General features: G+C 53.7%; 1 protein-coding gene and 1 long non-coding RNA gene across 2 annotated transcripts in view; one reads left to right on the top strand and one right to left on the bottom strand.

Annotated features, from left to right (window-relative positions):
• Positions 1-22,850, top strand: part of RPTOR (regulatory associated protein of MTOR complex 1) — a 308,508-nt gene that overhangs the window by 51,539 nt on the left and 234,119 nt on the right. The window contains exon 2 of the mRNA XM_059148815.1: positions 13,780-13,882. Coding sequence (XP_059004798.1) covers positions 13,780-13,882 — 103 coding nt within the window. The remainder of the gene's footprint in view (positions 1-13,779; positions 13,883-22,850) is intronic.
• On the bottom strand, positions 20,498-21,857 carry LOC131816258 (uncharacterized). The gene is made up of 2 exons (XR_009347989.1): positions 20,973-21,857; positions 20,498-20,764 (listed from the first exon to the last, which is right to left on the bottom strand). It is a non-coding gene; the product is annotated as an uncharacterized LOC131816258 (long non-coding RNA).

Below are 22,850 nucleotides of genomic sequence, written 5' to 3'. Positions count from 1 at the left end.
GCTCCCTGCTGAGCAGAGAGCCCGACGTGGGACCCGATCCCAGGACCCTGGGATCATGACCTGAGCCGAAGGCAGCGGCTTAACCCACTGAGCCACCCAGGCGCCCCTTGGTTTTGTCTTCTTCAGCGAGGTGGCTGCAGTCTGTTCGGAAGAGCCCTCAGACAGCTGGAACAGTCAAGAGACCGGGACGGTGCCGGACGCCGTAGCTCCTGCTCGGGTCCGTTCACGGTGTGCCGTGTTGGCTGCCTTCCTCCTGTTGCGTGTTCTTGAGTCATGTGAGAGCAAGTAGACACGGAGTGACTCTTTCCTCCTGAACTCAGAGCACCGTGGAGCGTGCGCCCTCCTGCCGGCCCTGACCCGGAGCTCACTCTGAGGCGTCAGCTCCGCCGCCTTGTCACAGTCGGATGCCTCGTCCCTGTCCACATGTGTCTGGCTGTTTCATGACATCTTTCACAGCTGTTTCTAAAGCCAAGTTTTATTGGTTACGGTGGTTTATGGTAGAACTTTTTTTTTAACAAGTTGACTTTTTTTTTTTAATGATTTTTATTTTTTATTTAATTAATTAATTTATTTTTTAAATTTTTTATAAACATATATTTTTATCCCCAGGGGTATAGGTCTGTGAATCGTCAGGTAACAAGTTGACTTTTTGACAAAGGGGCCCAGGCTGGTTGTGCTGGTGCTGGAGAATGTCTCATGTTTAGGTTCTGCTGATTTTGGCTTCATGGTGTTGTCTGACTTGTTCCTCTGTCCCCTGCATCTCGTGCGGACCGGCAGTCTCATGGTGAGGCACGGTCATGTTCAGTGTCAGCCTTTCGGGCCAGCACGTTGGTGTGTCGGTGATGACTTCATACTGTGCTCGTGAATCCACTTACAACTCCGTACACAGTCCTCTCCTTTATCTTTAAAAATAGGACGGGCTTTTTATATGAGTCTTAATTTTATGCTCATCACGCTTAATTGATTGGCTAGTAGTGAAATCCTGGGTTGGAGATCTGGTTTGCTTTCCTTCCATTGGAGATCTCTGAAGTCAGTCTGATTCCCGGCTTTCTCTCGGAGACTCATTTTTTCTCTGAAGCCTGTGTCTTGTGATGATAGGAGTACTTTTCTTTGAACTTTTTTTTTTTTTTTTTTTTTTTTTTTTTTTTTTAAGATTTTATTTATGTATTTGACAGAGAGAGATCACAAGTAGATGGAGAGGCAGGCAGAGAGCCCGATGCGGGACTCGATCCCAGGACCCCGAGATCATGACCTGAGCCGAAGGCAGCGGCCCAACCCACTGAGCCACCCAGGCGCCCTTCTTTGAACTTTTAATTTAAGCTGATTTGAAAACTGTTGTCGAAGATGTAAGGCCCCAAAACTGGGTGGGATTTTAAGGGCGAAATCATATATATTAGTGCATGTGTGCAGTTGTGAAAAGAACCAAAAGCACCTGAAATGTCACAGCTCAGAAACGTCACAACGGCTCCCCAGAGCCAGGGGTCCCCCAGGTAGCCCCTTCATGTGGGTGAAGGACACCCCCTGGCGCGCCGCGCAGCCTGCCCAGCTGTCCTCCCTCCTCGCGCCCGTGACCTGCGCTGCCTTGCGCTGCTGGCTGGCCTGCGAGTTCTCTCTCCAGACTCAGGCTGAATGTCACTGCTCCTTGCTGAGCTGTCTTCATTTGTGTCAGACAGACTGAGCGCTGAGCCCTGCCTGTGTCATTCCACGAGCCTGTGACTCTCACCGATGCCTCAGGCGTTTGAGGAAGGCCCCACCTTCTTTTTTGTGCTTACGTTCAATATGCGACAGCATTTATCTATGGACACTTCCACGAAGAACAAATTGGATCCAGGAGAGTCTCCGTGGTTTCCCAGTGGGAAGCACTATGGAAATGGCATTAAGATTGCAGCTGGGCCCCGTGTTCTGTGGTGATGACTGCAAAGATGACTTGTCTCTGTCCCCAGGGTTGGCTGTCGTAGGTGGATTTCCTGTTACAGGAGAAGAATACTGACTCTCTTCCTGGTATTTGCCGAGGGCCCCAGAGATACTGCTGGAATAGTGGGGAGTCCTTGGCTGTCTTCAGCTTCTGAAAGAGCAGACGCGTCGTCTCTCTTTCCCACGTTTATCTAGGGCCTTCCTCTTGTGAGCAGGGTCCCAGGGCCTGGGGCTTCAAAGGTGACCGGGGAAGATGGACAGGCCCACAGTCCGGAGCGGCCCACCCATGAATAGAGGCTCTTGCAGCCCCGTGCGTCGGTCCGAGATGCCTGGTGGGTCAGGGGCGGGTTCACAGAGAGGGGGCAGCGGGGTGGCCTCCCTGAGGGAAGGGACTGGCCTTCAGAGGTTCAGAGGCCTGGCTGTGACTTGTGTTCGAAACGTTCCCTGCAGGGTATCATTCATTTTCGAAATTGATTTTGCAAATTTTTTTTAAAGGAAAAATGATCAATCTAGATATTGTTTTTCTGAGGTTCCACTTGGATTTTTCTCTAAAATTACTCTATCAAGAGGAGAGTTTCTGCCACCAGCACTCACCTAGCTTGCTTTCTTTCCTTTTCTCTCAAGTCAGAGGTTCTGTGGGGATTATTAATGGTTTTTATGGCCTCTTCAGGACTGACCCTCGTGCGTGGCAGTCCGCAGAAGAGCCCGCCCCGTTCACAGACCCATGCTTTTAGGTGAGGTTTTGCTTCGTTCCCACACACCACGGTGCGTCGCATGCTTTCACAACAGTTCCTGAGAGCGGGGCAGATGGAGAATGTCGAAGACCAAACGTTTTGGGCCGAGTGGCAGGAGTGTCGAGGTGAGGAGTGCGCAGCCCCTGGCGGGCTGCAGGAGACGCCTCAGCGCTCGGGTCCTGACTCCTGCTTTGAAGCAGTGGGTGGAAAGGGGCCTGTGCTCGCGCGTGGTTTTAACTTCTGGGCCGTGGGCCTGGCCGTAGATCCGGGCTTGCGGTCAGCTGCCCTAGCAGCCCCCAGCCCCCAGGAAGTTCACGGTGCTGTCCCCTCCCCCGGCGGGACTTCCAGAGAAGTTGAAGCGTCAATGTTCATGACTTCATGTTGATGTTCTCGCCTGTGGCCCTGTCCTGTGGTCACTGCTCACTTAGACAAGTGCCCTACGGGGGCAGTTCTGACATTATTGTACGAAAATGAGGCTTGCTAAGCCTTTGTCCTTTTGTGGGTGGCGGGAAAGTCACTGGCCCCCCGCTGCGGGCCCGTGGTCCCCCTCCACCCAGGCCTCCCTGCCTGCCCCGGTGTGCACAGGCCCCTGTGGCTCTCGTTCCTGGGCCCTCCCGTAGGAGCCTTCCGAGTCTCCTCCTGCAGACCTGCCGTCCAGCGCCCACTGTGGACCCAAAGCGCCGTGAGGTCAAGGTGCTCCTTCGGCCACTTCAGACTGTGGTCTGTTCAGGGCGTGGGGAGATTCTTGATGCTGGCGGTTCCCTGATGGCCCAGCTCGGACCTGTCACTCCCTTCTTATCTCCCTGACACACGGTCAGCTAGTCTGTGTGAGACGCGGGGTAAGGGTCCCACTCTTTGGGTAATGGCACCTTGGAAACCCCCGGGTGTGATGACCCTCGGGCAGGTGATGATTACAACGTGCCCGTTTCCTGAGCTCCAACAATGGCGTCAGCTTCAGAATGTCCTGTCCCCCAGAGAGCCCCAGAGCTCTTAGTTACAGCCATCAGAGTCCATGCAAGGTGAGCCGGAAAGGAATTTGTTGAAGGCTCTCTAGGACGACTTAGAGCCAGGCTCTGAAGTTACGAGACGCCAAGGGGGCTGAACAGCGGGGACATTGGGAAACACCTTCTGGTGCCTTCCTCATGGTGTCCCTGCCATGCAACTCCCTGTGGGGGGGTGGGCTGGCCCTTTTGGATCAGACAGGTGTGTCTGCCCAGAGGAGGGAGGCCACACGCCGGCCCCTTCGTTGTAAGAGTGATTCACAGTTGCTCAATTTTCTCCCTTGGGAAGGTAGTGCCCATACTACAGGAAGTTGCCCTGATGTCCAGAAGGTGCCGAGCAGGGGACCACAGGTGGCAGATGTCTGCAGCATCTTTTCCCACGGGAGCCTCCGAACGGGAGCCTTCTCAGTGTCAACGTGCGGACCTCTGCGGGGCCTGTGCCTTCCATCACTGCCGCCCCGTAGCTGCACACGCTGCACCTGTTCTCTTGGGGGTAGAAGTTTCTTCCCTCCTTGTTGGTTCTGTCCTGTCCCTTTGCATTCTTGCCGCGCCTCATGCAGGCCTTCCTCTTTCACCGCGGCACCCTGCGGGCCTTCCCATCCTCTGGAGGAGCCTTCCTGAGAGCCTCCGAGCCATGCTCTGCCCCACAGTGTTCATGAGGTTGGGACCCTTTCCGTGGCCCCGTGGTCCGGGTGCCCTGGGCCCTCCCCTTGGAGCTGCGTGCGGGCCCTGTGAGAGCTGCTTCGTCAGCGCTGCCGGCCAGCCGGGACCCGGGGTGGGAGCGGCAGGAAGTGGCCCCACTTCGCACCCTTGGACTTCGATGTTGCGAGTGCCAGTTATCAGGGTGGCCCAGGCCCCACGGGGCTGCGTCTCCAGCCTGCGTGGGAGCTCTGAGTCATGCTGTTTGCTGTGGGATTGTCTCTGCAAGTGCGTGTCTCGGGATCAGACCGCTGGATAAGCAAGAGGGGGGAGCAGCTCGTCCTGAACAAACCGCTCGCTCCCACGGTGCTGCTGCCCATTTTAATTTGCGTCAGGAGTGGGAAAGCGGCAACCCAGGGTCTTAGCCAGTGAAAGAAATCTCTAAGCAGCCTTGAAATCAGCCCATTTATTGAAGGAAAATCTCATTCCCAGGAAAGGAATTTCCGCAGCAGGGTTTATGGTGTGCGCTAAACCGGGAAGGGCTGGAGGAGAGGGGGCTGGGAGCCCTTCGCTGTGTGCGCGCTGCCGGCGCCAGGTGCTTGCGGGTCGCAGGACCGGATTCCGTGAGGCTGGAGGCTCGGGCCAGAGCCCTGGCTTGTCCCCGGGAGCGCGCCGCCGCCTGCATTGCGTTTCCTCTCACGATCCCCGTGCGCTCGTTGCCTTGGATACTCGTCTACGCTGCCGCCGGCCCGGCGAGCTGTTTCTCTGCCTCAGAATGTCATGAAAATCACACACACACACGCGCATGCACGCACGCACGAGAGAGATCCTTGACTGTTGTAATAGAATCATTTGATGGCTTTGCCCTGCTTCTAGAAATAACTTGTTTACGCTAGAGAATTAGAAAATACACAGAAAGGCCGGGTACAGAGGGAAACCAGGAATCGTCCGCACTTGCCTCTCCTCGGAGAGCGAAACCACTTGTGACATTCGGGTTTTTATTCTGCGTCTTTGCATGTGCGTGTTTACACACTCGGAATAATAACGATGTGGACGCGGTTTTGTGCCTTCCTCTTTCCACCCGAGTTCTGTTGGGGTGCCTCTGTGCCGCGTAGCAGTCCTTAAAAATACATCTTTTTAACAGCTCTATTGAGATATAATTCATATACTGTACAGTTTACCCATTTACCAATGGAGCCCACCAACAGACGTGGGTGACCTGAAAGTATATATTTTTTTAAGATTTTTTTATTTTTATTATTTATTTATTTATTTATTTATTTTTAAAGATTTTATTAATTTATTTGACAGAGAGAAATCACAAGTAGACGGAGAGGCAGGCAGAGAGAGAGGAAGGGAAGCAGGCTCCCTGCTGAGCAGAGAGCCCGATGTGGGGCTCGATCCCAGGACCCTGAGATCCTGACCTGAGCCGAAGGCAGCGGCTTAACCCACTGAGCCACCCAGGCGCCCCAGATTTTTTTATTTTGAGGGGAGGGGCAGAGGGAGAGAGAATCCCAAGCAGACCCCCTGCCGAACCTGGAGCCCAGTGTGGGGCTCCACCTCAGAACCCTGAGATCATGACCTGAGCCAAGACCCAGAGTTGTACACCTCACCGACCGGCCAGGCGCCCCGGAAAATGCATCTCTAAAGGCACTGTCACAGTCCGTCGTGGAAGAGATGGCATCATTTCCGTCTGCCGTTGAATTCTGCCCCGCAAGCCTGTCTGACCCGGGGCTCTAACAGCACTGAAGTTTAGCATATTTGGATTTTACGTTGTTGAATTATTTAGAGTTAATTTGTAAGCGACTGTATCTTCCTGTTCTCTGTGACAAAGTAGTCTTATTTTCACTTTTTAGGTAAGGAGACTGGTAATTACTTGGATTTTCTTTTCTTTCTTTTTTTTTTTTTTTAAAGATTTTATTTTATTTATTTGTCATAGAGAGAGAAGCGAGAGCAAGCACAGGCAGACAGAGTGGCAGGAAGAGGCAGAGGGAGAAGTAGGCTCCCTGCCAAGCAAGGAGCCCGATGTGGGACTCGATCCCAGGACGCTGGGATCATGACCTGAGCCGAAGGCAGCCGCCTAACCAACTGAGCCACCCAGGCGTCCCTGGATTTTCTTTTTAAACTTTAACCCCATACGGTGTTGTAAGAAAAGGCATCTCTCCCTCCACCTACTGTGAGAAGGTGACTTCTCAGAGGATGGAGGGCTGTGTCCCTGACGGACGCCCGCACCGACGTCCAGGTTGGCCCAGGTGGCATCAGCGAGACCACGGTTTCAGGAGGCGTCACAGAAAGGTTCAGTGTAGGGTTCCTGCAAGAAGGGATTTCTCCAGTTTCTTTAAAGCAGTTACGATCTCTATAATACAGCTATTTTGTGTGCGACTCTTTCATTTGATTTTTAGGGACCTGAATTTCTCCAGGGCCTGGGACGCAGGAAGTAAGAGCGCACCCAGGGTCGCGGGTGGTTCGGGGGGGGGGGCGGTGGGGGAGGTGAGAAAGGGCCGCTGTGGCGCGCAGGATGGAGAGGAGGGCTGTGAGCACGGCCGTGAGCTCGGCTGTGAGCTCGGCTGTGAGCTCGGCTGTGGTTTTCCACGTTGAAAAGTTACCTGTTGTCTCTTCCCTTTTCATTAGCCTGCCTTACAGGAGTGGAGGCAGATTTTAAATGCAGGGAACTATAGAGAGAATTTAGCCTCCAAAAAGAGAGCTGAAACCTAAACGAGGCTTCTGGTGAAGGCAGGGAACGGACGCATACATTCAGGAGCCTCGCTGGCTCGGTTCCTCGGTTCCTCGGTTCCTCAGAAGTGAACAAAGGAATATGCAGATGGGGAATCGCCAGGTTGCCGTGGCTGGTGGCTGCGGACGAGATCTGCGCTGATGTGCTCCTTGCGAGGTTTACTGTTCACGGCTCTCTAGCAGTCTTTGGGACCGGAGTAAGGAGGCAAACCTGCTTTTCCTTTTTCTCAACTTGACACCCCCCCACCCCGTCCCCGCCCCATGGTGTATCTGCTCTGTTTGCTGTGTGTTCTAGTTTCCGACTTCCTTTATAAATTATGCATTTGTGTAGCTTCGACTCTGCTCAAAGTTTTTGCTTGATGCTCTGAATCTTAACGAGCACTGCTGGGAATTGGGTGGCTTTGCCTCAGACAGGCAGGGGGTAGTGGATGGTGGGGCAGCCCCCAGCCTGCTTCCTGGTGCTTTCCCATTACACCTGCTTGTGAGTCGGGCTCACCGAGGGGGGAGCGGAAAGCAGTGACGGGCCGCTTTAACACACTTGTAGTGTCTTCATTCTGCATACAGCTTGCGGGCCATTGTGTGTAGCCTTTGAATTTATTATATTTAGGTTTGATTGTGCTGCTTGATCAGCTGTATCTTTTAAAATAGACGTGGTCGGGCACCTGGTTGGCTCCATTGGTTAAGTGACGGCCTTCGGCTCAGGTCATGATCCTGGAGTCCCGGGATTGAGTCCCACATCGGGCTCCCTGCCTGCTTCTCCCTCTGACCCTCCTTCTTCTCATGCTCTCTCTCAAATAAATAAATAACATCTTAAAAATAAAATAAAATAAAATAAAATATACATGGTTTATCAAATCAGTCAAGTAGGAGAAAACAAAGGAATCGCTGTGATTCTGTTTTGAACTCTTTGAATGGCAGCAGGCGTGACTGTATTTTTAATCATTGAGGTGCCACATGCTTGGGGACAGGTTGGTTTGGTGGTCGGTCTGCAGTTCTGAACCCAGAGAGCTCTGGACACTGGCAAGGTGTTCACCTCTGGTCTTGTGACAAAGTGGATGTGACCTGGTTAATAGTCTCTATCCTGCGGGGAGTGGATATTTGTGCATTTTAATGGTTTTGAATATGGGATGGATGCATTCCCTTTTGGGTATCTTCTATGAGATATGAGTCATGTACCGTATTATCCTTTCGTAAATTTGAAAACCTTTGAATTTTAAAACAGACCCGGTGCTGGCGGACTGAAGGACAGGATGCTGGCCGGGCGCTTCAGGAGGGCCATTCCCTGCTGCCCGCTGTCCCTCCCAGCCACGGTACGGTGGAGCCCAGAATTGTAGGGCAGCTTGTTCCGTGCCTGTAGGGCTGCTTGTGGTATGGCTGGAGGGCCCGAGCCTGGCACTAGAAGGCGAGGATTGGAGAGGTCCCCCAGGCCCTGAGAGGTCGTCCGTACCTGGGGACATCTAGTCAGGGTTAGGCTCTTGTTCAGGAGCGATTAGAACTAACGACATGACGAAGGTCACGTTTTCCATGACCACTTAATTTTTATAGCTTCTTGAGATGATACTCTTTCAAGTTCAGAATTAACCTCCAGGGACATAACTGTCATCTTCAATTACATGGCACTGAAGAAGAAATGTTTTAAAGCCCCAAATGGTTATTTTATATACCATTATGCAGTTTTTGGTACATTAAATTTCATGGCCCTTACGTTCTCTTAATGCTATGACTGTATTATTAAAAAACATTAATCTGGAACTTTTGGAATGCGAAATGAAAATAAAACACCAAAAAGGCACTTTAGAGTCTAGCTAAGAATTTCAAACTTACCGTGTTTGGGATCAGGCCAACATGACTGAAATTTGCAGGAGGCGCAAGACGTGTTTGATTGGCTTAAGGATATTCACTGGTAGTGTTTCCCGCTGGTGGAATTAAATTGGTTCTGCCAGGTATGTTCTTCTAATCCGTGTGTCCGAATACTCTTGATCTCTTTTGTTTTCTTAAAAAGTCATCACTCAAGATGTAGGGTCAGGTGTGTGTTGTATGAGCAAGCACAAGTCAGATTCTCTCCTTCCAAGTCTTCCCTGATGGAGGGGAGCGGATTTCACATCTGAGGGCCACGCTGTCCTGTTGCTCACCTGCAGAGTGGCTACGGGGACATCTAGTCACCATCGAAGACTGTGCTTGGTGACAGGCCTGGGGACATGGGGCCCTTTAGCGTCTCGTGGATGAAAGGGTGATCACTGGGCTTCCATTAATATTTCTGTCTAAGCCCTTAGAGACTTCCTGACATAATAATTTTGTAATTAGATCAGTAATGATTTGGCCGAGAATTGTGTGTTTAAGCCTATGAGGTGCGGTTGTAGAGGTTGGAGGAAGGGGATGTGTCTGGAGCGTCGGCTGAGGAGGAAGACGGCGGCCCCGTGCCCGGGCTGGCGGGAGCTGTGCGGATGCCCTGCCTCGTCCTGCACCACCCCCCCGACCCCAGGGAGGCTACGCCAAAACGCAGGTGGAGACACGAGCGCCGGGTTCCGGGCCCTTTAGGAAAGGATTACAGGGGCCGTGGGCTCAGGCCGCTCGGCCCTCTGCCCGTTGGGGAGTGAGCGTAGCTAGAGGCGGTTGGTCAGAAGTGGTCAGAAGTGACCTAGCCCGGGGCCTGCCCTGAATCCCTGAGGCACAAGCTGGGGGAGTGTGGGGGTTCCCTAACCCTAACCCTAACCCTAACCTGAGGCCCCGTGGAGTTGGCGTCCCATCACGGAGCTGCGTTCGCTCCCTCGGCTGGGCCCTGTGAAGGACCCTGGCAGTTCCGGAGCCCGATCTCCTCGCAGATGGAGGACCACGTAAGACTACGGACAGCCACCAAGCTCCGGTGGGGCAGACCGAGTTTTTGGAAATAAGACCTGACCCGTAGAGGCGGATGTTTTTTCGGAGCAGGCATCCCTTCCGGCAGGCCCAGGGGTGACAGAGCGAAGCAGCTTGGAGCTCACTGCAGGGTGAGGGTGACCGCCTCCTGACCCCTCCCGGTTCCAGAGCGCAGGACAGACCCCTCGCTTGAAAGATGTTGCAGGGCGGCTGTCAGTATGACCCACACAGCCGTAGGAAGGCCACAGAGACATTTCCGTGGGGCTCCCAGTTTGGAGCAGCTTCTGCTCAAAGGCCCAGTTTGCCGTAAGACGGTGGGTCAGCGGTGTGGGACCATCGATACTGATCACTTAAATGTTGGAAAATGACGAAGCAAAGCAATAGCCATTGCTGTTCTCTGATTGATTTTCTGCCCTTTCTCCTGACCACGAAGGGACCATTTGTTTTTTATGGTTCCTAACGAGAAGATTCTGGCCTATGTCCATAGTGTTGTTCTTTTCGGCCGTCTCTGGCAGCAGGCGTACAGCTCCTTTAGAAAGCGACTTACCATTAAGAAATACATATATTTTAAGACTGAATACGCTCCCCCACACACTTTAAATTCTGTTTTGAACACAGGTATCTTTTTCTTGATGCGATAAAGATTATGCCGGTTCCCTGCTCTCCAAAACCCATGCGCTCCCATGAAACCTCTCCTGAGCCGAAATGGCAGAAAGCACAGGAACATTCATTCATGTGGGAGAACAATTTTGAGCATCCCCAGACCCCAGAAATGGCCTCTCGGGCTCTTCTGAGACCTTAGGGACACGTATTGCTAATGCACGCAGTAAGCGGAGGCGAAACCCCGATGCTCTCAGACACGGCCCAGAGCCCGGGATGGGGGCTACGGGATGCGAGATGCCGTGCGTGGCCCCGGGCAGGTGCACCGCCTCCACGGCCAGCTCCGCTCGCCTTTCCACCTCGTGCCTTTTGCCTTGTCTCATAAAAGCAAAAACCCCCTTTGGGTTTTGGTTGTCAGGAACAGGTGCGTCAGTACTTGCACTCAGAGGTCTTTCGTTGGTGAAATGCGCCAGCACGAGCTTCGGGAAGGTGGTGATACGTGTGTCTCCTGTCCCCGCCTCATTCTCCGTGAAGACACACTCATGACATCTCATTAAAACCAGCACGAAGCTCGCCGTTGCCATGTTCTGTAGGTGTTAGTGACCGTATTCTGGAAGTTGTGGGCAGCGCCTACACCTGAAGCAGGTAGAAAGGAACGAGCCATTGGAAGGGAGGAGACAGACTCATTATTCGTAGCAGTTTCTTTGTCAGCTTACGGGCCCTGTGGAGGGTTACCAAGACGTAATTACATTTAATGAGGAATTTAATAAAGTGACTAACGGAGGCGTTAGCGGCTATCCCGAGAAACCACGATGGGGAGAATACATGCCTAGAAGCACACTTGCCTCAAACATCCGTGACGTGTCCAGGGATAATCCTAAAGGAGATGCAGGACTTCTTGGTGAAGAAAACTAAGAAAACAGTACTGACAAGAGCAGATTTGAATAAATGGAGAAATGCACTGTGTTCCTGTATAGAGAAATCGAGTATTAGGAGGTTGTCACTTCTTGCCAAAATTAATTTATATGTTTAGTACAATTTTTTGGGTGTTTTTGAATCAACTCTTGTTGATTTAACATTATAAGAATTCAGGTGTCATTCTGTTCAGAGAATATAATGGCGTGCTTGAACATTCCCTTATCTGCTTAAAATTGTCGTTTCTACTTGTTCTTCATGATAAGAAATGCTGTGAGGAAAATCTTTACACACAGACTTCCCCTTTATTATATTTTTTGGTATTTTTGTCTGACATATTCTCACAGGTGGAATTCTCGGACAAAGAAAATTTAAAATGCTCAGTGTTACCAATATGCAGTTTAATGCAACTTTAGTCAAAGTCTCCATGGGATTAAAGAATTGAATAACTAACTGATTAATTTGGGAAGAAAAGAGATGAATATAAAGAAAGCTAAGTAAAACTTTAAAAAAGATTGTGAGAAAGGAAAACTTCCCTCCCAAGCATTGTGAAAGGTTGTAAAGAGAACTTAAATCAGTGTGGTGCCAGTGCAAGTACTGTTGATGTGATGACGGATGCATTCAGTTAGCCTGAAGTAGAATTTGTTTTATCTGCGAATTTATATATGCTATAGGCGTCCTACAAACCTGGGAGTTTGGGGATTATTTAACAGGGGGAATTGGTGTGATTGGCTAGTGTTTTGAGACAGAAACTGTTCCTCCTGGTGTGTCATATAGCACAGCAACATCCAGATGGCTTGTAGGGTTAAACGTAAAACATCCAAGAAATCCACGTGCACCCTCACTGAGCGGGATGTCCTGGGCCCCGGGCATGTGCGGGATGTTGGCGTTCATGGGGGTCAGCTCTGGTCTTGGGAGCCCAGGTCCAAGGACCCTGCCAGCAGGAGAGCACGGTGCTGGGTGGCACTCCCCCCACTGGGGTTTGGGGACAAGCGTTCCGGAGACATGGCTGTCTGCACAGAGACCGCAAGGGAGAGTTGGGGTTGGTGGAGCGGGAAGACAGGCTTCCAGGTCACACCCCAGGTCATGCCAAGTGGGCGGAGGACGTGGAGCCACTGAGGGCGGGGCCGTGGCAGGTGGGTGGCGTGCTCAGCAGGAATTGTGTTCTCAAGATCTGGGCACGCTGAGCAGTTCAGATGGGGGTGTTGAAGGTTTGGGATGGACGGAGCAGGGCAGTGAGCAGGTGCGTGTGAGGGTATGCTCCTGCTGTATCGCGGAGCCCACCCTGGGGACAGGGTGGCAGGGGAGGCCGCTGCAGCCCAGAGCTGGCGTGGACTTGGCTGTGGCTGGGAGCAGAGATAGCGAAGGTGACGGGCCCAGGAGGCAGTTAAGAGGCAGGACGAAGCAGGCAGGGTGGGGAGTCAGGGGTGGTCTCTGCTGTTCAAGAACAGGAGTCGGGGGGGGGGGTGTCAGGGCTGATAACCAGCTTGGAGCCCTCTCGTCTGTTTTAAGTGACACCCCTACCACCCTCTGCTGCCATTTTGGCTCCTTTGATTTATGGATGTATCCTCACCACCTGAAAACAGTGATGGGCACCTAGCAGGTGCTCAGTAAACGTTTGAAGGATGAGCTGCAGGTTTCTAGCTTGAGCAGCTGGGGCTGGAGGGCTGACATTCTGCATGCTGGGCCGCTGGAGAAGGAACAGGTCAGATCTTCAGGAAGCTGCGTCAGATGATAGAAACAAGGCTTGGTACGTCCAGAGGCAGGAAATGAATTGGATGGCAAACACCAGACTAGGGCAATATTTGCAACAAAAAATGTGGATGGAGCCTTTCATATGTAAAGAGTACACAAAGTCAATTGGGAATAGTCATTACTGCCAGTGCCGTGGTACAGACACGAGTAGGAAATCCACAAAACAGAAAGTCACAAATTGTGACCACACAGAAGAAGTTCCAGTGTTACTAATACCGAAAGAATGCTACCGGAGGAATATGACAATTTTTCTCTCCCCAAGTTGGAATGACTTTAAATGAGAGTAGCATAGCCTGGTCAGAGTGTAAGTTTGTGCAACATTTTTGCAAAGGACTTTGGCAGAATGTAGCAAGTGCCTTCCTATTTTTCAGTCAAGTAGTTCTGTTTCTGGACACGTATTGTAAGGAAGCGTGCGGAGGCCTCTCCCGCTGTGGACCTCTTCCCGCCTGCTCTTGTTGCTCCGAAACCCCTCCAGAGAGGAAGCTACTCGGGCAGGACCTTGGGGTGGCCCAGGACAGCTGCAGAGGCCAGCGATGGGGCCAGGGCTCCATGCGTTCTAGGAGCATCTCTGAGCTGGAAGAGTGTGTCAGTGGGATGCATATTGAATAATTTTGTTTCTGTTGTGTTTCCAGATGAAGACGGTCAGCGTGGCCTTAGTTTTATGCCTGAATGTCGGCGTGGACCCTCCCGACGTGGTGAAGACCACCCCCTGTGCGCGTCTGGAGTGCTGGATCGGTAGGTGTGGCCCCTCCCTCCTCCGTGGGCTGGGGCGGGGGTCCCTATGGGCTCTGGGCTGGGCGGGGCTTGCTCTAACCCCTTCGGCCCCCCGCCCCCACTGACTGAGTGCGCTGCAGGCCGGCCCTGGTTTTTGTGAATCAGAGAGTTTCATTCCTTTTTGAACTTTTGGAGCCTTTAAGGTAGGAGTTGTCCTATACGAAGTGCTTCAGGGACAATTAGGAAGTAATGATTATTGGATTATAGCACTTTCTCCTTTAAAAATTTGCACGTGATAGTAGCTTTGTATACTTTTTAAAAAAACGGAGCGGCTGTTTCCTGCGTGCACTGAAGGAGGCCTGGTTCTCCCCGAGGAAGGCCTGCCCAGTGCTTCGTAGCTCGGTGTTGCGGGAGGATGGCATTCGGCCGTCACCGTTCGGCAGGATGTTTCTTAGTCTGCTGGAAGTTTTTTCATCAAGAATCAATGCCGAGGGGCATCTGGGTGGCTCAGTGGGTTAAGCAGCTGCCTTCGGCTCAGGTCATGATCCCCAGGTCCTGGGATCAAGACCCACATTGGGATCTCTGCTCAGCGGGAAGCCTGCTTCTCCCTCCCTCTGCCTGCCGCTCTGCCTGCTTGTGCTCTCTCTCAGATAAATAATAAATAAATAAATAAAACCTTAAAAAAAAAAAAAAAAAGAATGCCGATTCTTACGAAGTGCTTTCTGAACGTCTCGGACATATCACCTGGCTTTCCCGTCTAGTTTGTTGACGTGAATGACGCTGATGGAGTCTTGGGTGTTAAGCCAACCTTGAATGCCTGGCGTTATCTTTTTAATATATTGCTGGATTCGATGGCGAATAATTTGTTAAGGAGTTTTTCCAGCTGTGTTTGTGAGTGGTATTGGTTTGTGGTTTTCTTTTCTTGCAATGTGTTTGTTTGGTTTTGGAAGCAGGATAATGATGCCCTCATTTAAATGCGTGGAGACGTAGCCCCGTTGTTCGTTTCACGGAAGACTTTGCAGTAAATTGGGTATTATTTTCTCTCTAAACTTTAGCGCAGTTTAACAGTGAAGTGTGGGGTTTTTATTGTTTGTTTTGTGGATCATTTAGTTCTTGATAGGACTGGGGACAACAGCACACCCCCCTCCAGCTTTCTCTGTCTCTCAGCAAAAGCAGAAAATCCCTTCATCTGCTTTAAAAAACGAAAATTGCAAATGACATATCTCCTCTGCTATGTGAAGGCCAGCCTTGTGGGGCTTGGATTTAAGGAAAAGACCTCCATTAGAGGCTGGTTTTGCTCACTGAAACAACCCCCAGAGGGTTTTGCTGGCAGGAAGTGGTGATTGGCTTACTAGAGGTGTGGGAGGAACACTCGGTTTTGGATGGGACGGGGTCGGGGGGTGGGTGGAAGCCTATATTCTAGTCTGAATTGGAAACGTATTGTTTTTCTCACTTCGCTTGCCAGTCTCACTGTCTCTGGGGTCTTAGGGTGACCGTCTCTGTCTCACAGCCTCCCCGCCTGCAGCCCGGGCCTCTTGTTCCCCACGCCCAGTGACAGAGTAGCTGCTCCTGTAGCTGATTTCCCTAGAGACCTTCTTGGCTTTCTGCCACATCCCGGTGTCTGTGCCGGTGAAATTGACTTCTTATTAGACACCACTGACTGTTTCCACTTCATTTACCCCTTGTGAAAGCTGGATTTTACCACTTGTGTTCTATTTTCTCCTCCTGAAGTACTCTTACCTTCGGTTTCTAGAACAATGCTCCTCAACCCGGATCCCAGGGTGTGCTCCCGGAGATGTGTGAACCCTCTGGGATCCTGTGGGTCGAGGTGTCTGACTGTGGAATTGTCGGGAACCTTCCCGGTGAGGACCCTCGGCTTCCATTCGATTCTCTGGGCTTTTTCTCTCTGCTCCCTCCAAGAAATCAAAAGAGCCCTCCCTGGTCCCTCACAGTGTCTTCGGTGGGTGTTTTGGGTCAATGTCTGTGAAAATGAAAGGAATTCCTTATTTCCTCCTTGCCTTGAAAAGTCCAGGAAATGAATAGATTAAAAAAAATTTTTTTTTTTTTTTTTTAATTTATTTGACAGAGATCACAAGTAGAGAGAGAGGCAGGCAGAGAGAGAGAGGGAGGAAGCAGGCTGGCTCCCTGCCGAGCAGGGGTGAATAGATTTTTGATACCACGTTTTTAAAAATTACTCTGCCAGTTAGCAATGTAATCTGCTCTGTACTAATTGCAGTGGATTTTGAATTCAAAAGGACGGACACCTTTTCTAAGTTAAAAAATTCGTGTTTGTCCTTTATTTCAAAAGTGAATGGGGCTGGCCCTTCTGATGTGGTTTTCACAGTGTGGAGTAAGAGAAAGAAGATTCCTGGACCCTGCCTTCGGCAAATTTGCAGTGGTATCTAGCAGGACATATTTTAATTTTTATTCTGGAAAAAAATTCTCCAACTTGCCAGCACACAGCTAAGGAGCCTTTTCCCTGTTCCATAGGAGTGTGAGCTCCTACAGTGCCCGTCCTCCCCGTGAGTTACTGTGATTCCCACAAGCGTAACCCCAGTGTGGCCCTCACCACCAGGGGGGACCGGGGTGCCTTCAGGTGTGTCCCTGGTCCCAGGATGCTGTTTGTGGCACAGGGACCCGGCTCAGCACTGTGCGATGCCCTGGGTTTAGTCCCTCTAAACCGGAGCAGGTTGAGTCCCTGTGAACCGTCTTTCCTTGACGCCCATGACCGTGACACCCAGGGGGTCACAGGCTGGGTGTGGTGGAGCGCCCTGTTGTTCCTGTTGTTCCTGAGGAGTAGCCGAGTGTCCCGGAGAGCTCTGCCTTCCTCCACGGCCTGTGTCGGGTGGCACACTGTATGTTTGTCTTGTTACTGGCTATGCAGCTGACTTGCCTACCGCTCGACGAAGCGGTGCTGCTGGAACCCTCTGCTCTGAGCACCCCCCTCCCCCTTTGCAGATCAGAGCGGTCTGGAGAAGAGGGCGCTGCTGTGCGGGTGGGCCTCGCCTGACGTCCAGCGCGTCGGCGTGAACTCACGGTTTCCTTTTTCACTTGGGTCACCGTCTGCTGTGCCGTTGCTCGCCACAACGTGCCCAGTTGCCAGGCTGCCCTGTCCCCACTGGCTTGTGTGGCCCTCGTCTCATGCTACTGTCGAGTAGTCCTGACTTCTGGCTCCCGCTTTCCGCCCCGTCTGGGCACGGAGCACGCTTCCCAGGAGCCCAGTTCCCGTCGGCGGCATCCAGATTTAGAAACTGGGATCTGGGTGCTGGCCCTCATGGGAACCAGTGCCTCATTGCTCCCTCTCCCTGATGCGTGTGTGCGCACACGTGTGTCTGTGTACCCACGTTCACGTCTGTATTTCTGTACTGTGGGTGCAGGTTAAGAACCGTCTCCTTTCCAGCCCGGCAGGACTTTTCCGTGTTTAGATCTCTCTCCTCTGACAGCCTTGATACGGCTTCTCCTCCCGGCTGTCTGCACCCCCGGCAGGCTCCTGTACCCTGCCCGTTCCCCCACGGGGGTCTGTCCTCCTCCGTGCCAGGTCCCCACGCCCTCCGTGGAGATGCCTCTTCCCAGCCTGTGGACGGGCTCCGAGCCCCTCATCCCCGAGTGGCTGCCCGCCTGGCCGCGGCCCCATGCTCCGGGCTCACGTAGGAAGAGGGTAGCATTTTGAACAAGGGCTATAGGTTTCAGGCGTGATGAGAGCGGCCGAAGGACCTGAGAGCTGGAACCCAGCCGTGGAGATGGTGGGGTTGCATTTAGCGGGGGCTGGCGGTTCTGGGTGTTGGGAGCGGAGCTGCTTCCAGCTTCCAGGAGACAGCTAGAAAGGGGGCAGCTTCCAGGGGTTAGCTAGAAAGGGGGAACTGGTCGGGGAAGGGGGCTGGTGAGGTCGCCGGCCCAGAACCAGCAGCGCCCAGAGGAAAAGCAGCAGAGCAGGGCCCTGAGTGTGGGGGGCGAGAGGTGCTGGACCCAGGGTTCAGGCGGTGAAGGCCGTGGAGCGGCTCGGCTGGCGGTGCGAGGCCACCCGGGCCCAAGGATGGGTTGCTTCTGCCTTTTTCAGGATGTGAACATCCAGGTGTGTCATGGCTGGGGAAGGGTTCGTAAGGGAAACCCCCTGCAGGGACCAGGGTGGCCGGGTAGCATCAAGGGCGCTGCTGCTGTGAAGGCAGCCGTCCCCACACGGTGGTCCCTCTCGGCTTTGTGCCGTCAGCCGAAGTCTGAAGGGTTTGTGTCCGTTGGGACCCTCACCTTCTTCCTCTCAGCTGTTCACGTCAGCAGGTCCTCATCTGGCAGCGGAGCGGCGACGGCACCCACCTCTCGGCTGGGGACAGCGGTCACGGGGAGGGCGACGTGGCTCAGTGCTGACCCCGGGCCGCGTGGGAACCGCAACCCTTCCTGTGGCCGCTTCTCTCTTCCGCCCCCATGCGCTGGCTCAGGAGCGAGGGGCGCCTGCGTCCTGCGCCGGTGCTGTCCCGCGCCGGCCCAGGGCGCGGCTGCCCGTGGCCAGAGGGCTCTGGTGGACGTCTGAGAGCAGAGTGCTGGGCGCTCCTCTTCCTAAGCAGACGGTACCTGTGGCAGGTGACCGTGGAGTCTCCCGCGCTTCCCCTCAGGCCTGTGCAGGGGGGTCTCGGTGCCGGGGTCGGGGTTGCAGGATGACGGCATTCTGGCCGCAGACGCACACACATCAAAGCACCAGAGCCGATCTGGGCTAGCGGAAACTGCTCTGAGCGCAGGGGCGACGGGTGCGGGTAGCTTGACAAGGGGGCCGACTCACGTTCCAGGCTGTTCTGGTGGCCCCAGGCGTGCACTGCCAGCACACACAGGAGCGACTCCGAGCCTGGGCCTGGCCAAGTTTGGCAAGTGGCCCCGTAGGTGTTCTGATGGCGACTGCGGTCGTCGGTCGTCGCTGCTGGAACGCACAAGGAGCCGGTTTGCCGGCCGCTCCCAAGCGCACGGGCTCTCGGCCGCCCCCCGCTGCAGGGCAGGTTCGGGCGCCCGGTGCCCCGCACGGCTGGCTGTCGACGCCTCTTTCCCCACGCCGGTCCCTCTGCTCAGCCCGATAATAAGATACTGTTTCATTTCATGGAAGTGACACTCAGCTCCTGTCAGAAAAGCAGGGGAGAGGCTGTTTTGTTTTATGGCCCGGCACTAAATGCTGCGGCGTGATGCTAAAAAGCACCGCACCGAGGAACGGCGCGTGCCTGTACCTCTTGGAGAAATATCTGTTTGGAAGCGGGTACGGGTGAGCTGCCTGCAGAGCAGGGGTGACTCATGTAGCTGAGAGGGTTTTCATGAGCTCCGTGACGGGAGCCGTGTGTCACCGGAGGTGAGGAGGCTGGAAAATTCTGGAATCCTAAGGAAATATTCCAGGTGCTGGAAAATTCTGGAATCCTAAGGAAATATTCCAGGTGCTGGAAAATTCTGGAATCCTAAGGAAATATTCGGGAGGCATCTGGCTGTGTTTTCCTCTTTGTCCTCAGAGGAAAGTCTTTTCTGCCCCCCCCCCCCCCCATACACGGGGGCACCGAGGGACATGGTGCAGAGCCACAGACGGAGTGACCGTCTTCATACGTCCTCGGGTTGCCGGAGCCCTGCCCCGGGCCTCGTCCTTCGATTGTTACAGCAAACTCGGGGCGGCGTCCATCAGGTTGGCCACAGATGCTCGCGAGGGGAACTTCCGCGCAGGCACAGAAGGAAGTGGGCGCTGCTCGTTGTTCGCAAGGAGCCTAACCGACAGGGCCGGGGCGCGGGGCTGGTGCCACCCTGGGCAGCGCGGGAGCTCAGAAAATGCTGCAGGTGGACGACTCACCACAGGCCGGGTGGAGAGAGGGGCCTTTGCAGGAGAGGCGAGGCCCAAGCCCCCAAGGGGGAGAAGGGCCCCGGCTATGGGGGTGGAGCTCTTGTAGCACCGGCGGCCCCCCGCAAGCGTCGGTGTTGGGGCACCCACTGTCGTGGGCCTGCTGCATGCCCGGGCCTGCTGCGGAGACTCTGTTTTCTCGGTCCGGTCAGGCCAGGGGTATCTCTGTGTCCCCCGGAGGAGGCGTGCATAACGTCTCGAGGCCTCCCCCGCCCCCCGTATGCAGAGAAGCTTGTGTGAGCGGTGGGACCTGCACCTTCCAGCCGGCATCCCAGCTGGCCCCTCTGTGGCACATCCTCCCGGCTCCCGGTGCGGGCGCAGTGACAGACGACGCAGGAACCCCATCTGTTTTCCGGCTGTGCAGCCGGTGGTCGGGGGGAGGCTTCTGTCCCAGCACCCACAGGCACCGGGAGGGCCACGTCCGGCCGCGAGCCAGAGCCTCACTGCCGGGGCTTCCCGCCCTGCCCTGCCTCAGCCGGGCGAAGTGCCTCCCTCTCTGTGCGCTTCTAATGGTGAAACACGTGGGGGTGACATGGCTGATGCGGTTCGGAGCCACAACAAAGCACTTCTGATTTCACAGTGGGCCTTTGCCATGATTATTTTTTCCATCGAAATTAGCTGCTCAAGGTTACACAGCTAATTAGTGGCAGAGTCCTTGAACGCCAGGCAGAGAAATCTGTACTTGATCCAGGAGGCAGTACGAGCGCGCAGTCAGCAAGTCCATTAGCAGATGTACAAGCTACACAGAAGTGCACACGTTCTAGAGCAGTGAGCGCTGCATGTTTTTAAGTTGTTTCTTAAAGATTTTATTTACTTGAGAGACAGAGAGAGAAAGAACACGAGCAGGGGAGGGGGAAAGGCAGAGGCAGAGACAAACCGACTCTTGGAGGAGCCGGGAGCCCGGCGCGGCACTGCATCCCGGATCATGACCTGAGCCGAAGTCCGACGCTTTGCCGGCTGAGCCACGCAGGTGCCCTTAGTTTTGAAGGATGGCAGACGTGTGGGAAGGGGTGCAGATCCCGGTGCGGAGGTGGACCACTCTTCCCAGGCTGACCCATTACCGGTCAAGAAACAGTCTCAGCTACAGCCCCCAAGTCCAGCCCCGTCTCTCGGCCCCTCCCATCCAGCCCTGCCCCTGGTCGCGCCCTGACAACGCCAGTCAGTCGTGCTTATTTGCACATTCTCCGGGTGGCAGCTCACTGCAGGCTTTTCCGGGGAGGAGTGAGATCACAGAGGAATTGTTTCAAAAGGGCTTACCTGTGCTCATCTTCCAGTGGGTGGAGATGGCACCGGGTCAGCTTCCTGGGATGCTTCCTGGGCTTCAGCCCTTCTCAGAATCTTCCAGAACCTTAGCCAGGAGGAGGGAGAGTCTCTGTGCTGGCACCAGGTGCCGCGGTCGGGACCAGCACGTCAGTAGTTAGTGGTGGCGCACCGGCTCTACTGAAGGAGAGTGGAGAGAAGTGGAGAGTTTGCAGGTTGGCTGACTGCCAGCGTCACGGCCAGCCTCTGTGAACTTGACCGAGTCATCTGGCCACTTAGAACTTTAGGTTCTCTCCTGTGCCGCGGGGTAGGCTGGCTGTAGTTCCCGTCAACGTGAAGTTCTGTGCACCGTGAGACCCAGGGGGCTTAGGCTGGAAAGCTTGCCGGAAGGCCGCTGCAAAGCTCCGATCTTACACGGATGCCATCTGCTGTCTCCTCTTCTCTTCCCCTACCTTCCTGCCCGCTTCATTCACTCCGTGGACGCCCCCGAGGGTGGCAGAGGAGAAATGTCTAGTTAGGACAGTGCTATAGCCTCAGAGCCGGCCCTCATCAGACGGACCGGACCGTCCGCGCCACCCTCCAGGAACTTTCTAGTTGATTTCTCTACTTGGCTGACTGCAGTGAGCGTGGGGTCAGGGCACCGTCGCCCTGTCTCCCTTGTCTTGGTTCTTTCCCCTTCCTGATCCCTCTCCTCCCCCACCCCACTCTCTGTCCTACCCTTGGAGGAAACCAGGTGGTTAATTGGTCATGGGTTCCCAGGAACGGGACCGATCCCCACCTGATGAGTGGCCGGTGACTGCGCCTGCCCCTCCCTGGGAAGGCAGGGATCGTCATCCAGATTGGGGAGGGGGTAGGGGTGCTGCTCTCAGGCGCTCATGCCTAGTGAGGGGCCGCTGCCCTGGTGGCAGGTGCCCTCCAGCTCTGGCAGATACTCGGCATGCCCTCCTTGGGCATGTGGGAGAGGATGGTGTGGGTGTGGACAGACGTACACGAGCTCCCGCATTTGCTCTCCTGGGCTCACGCACAGGGCGCGGCTGCTAGGAATGGTCTCTTGTTTGTTGACGCTGTTGCCTGCTTCCCTTTGCTTTGCCTGTGCTCTGCCGTGGCCCTGGATTTTTCAGATTCCGACTTATTCGTGTCTCTGGCCCGTCTTGTGATTTCGATTACCACAGGGTTGATTGAGGTCCTTTTAATTCTTTTGAGACCTTAGCACTAGGTTCCTACCAGCACAAAGAGAGATGAGGGTGAACTTCTAACTTCTTGAGTTATGCACGGATTGAAAGAAATTTCCCACGCTTCCTCCGGGTAAGTTAGTTACGGCCCAGTTTTCATCCGGTTCCTCAGCAGAGGTGCTCAGCAGCCGACGGGGCTCTTCTGAAGCTACTGACTCGGACGCTCCGGGGTGGGGCCCGGCGTTCACATCGAGAAGAGTCCTCAGGACTTTGATGCTCTGGTGGTAAAGGTCCCTCCCGATTCTAAAATCCCAATACTTAGTTTTATAATTACCTTTTAAAAAATCAAAGTAATACGTGCATACAGCTTTAAAATCACACAATACTGCAAAGTATAATGAGAGAAAGCTGCTTCTTGTTCCTGCCCGTCCCAGAGGGGGTGCTCCGATCGGTTCCTTTCTCATCCCAGTGTGTAATTTTCCTCGTGGTTACACATTTGCCAGTTACTTTTATTTGCTAAATTTTTGGTGAACTTAAGAGTTTATTTTTTTACGTATATCCCAGTAGATCTGTCAAGTGCCATCAATAATTATTCCAGTGCTCAAGAAATTTGTCTGGTTTTTTTTTTTTTTTTTAAAGATTTTATTTATTTATTTGACAGAGAAATCACAAGTAGGCAGAGAGGCAGGCAGAGAGGGAGGGG

This window comes from Mustela lutreola, chromosome 15 (genome assembly GCF_030435805.1).
Source record: "Mustela lutreola isolate mMusLut2 chromosome 15, mMusLut2.pri, whole genome shotgun sequence".
NCBI lineage: Eukaryota > Metazoa > Chordata > Mammalia > Carnivora > Mustelidae > Mustela > Mustela lutreola.
This window is presented reverse-complemented; position numbering and strand designations above follow the sequence as displayed.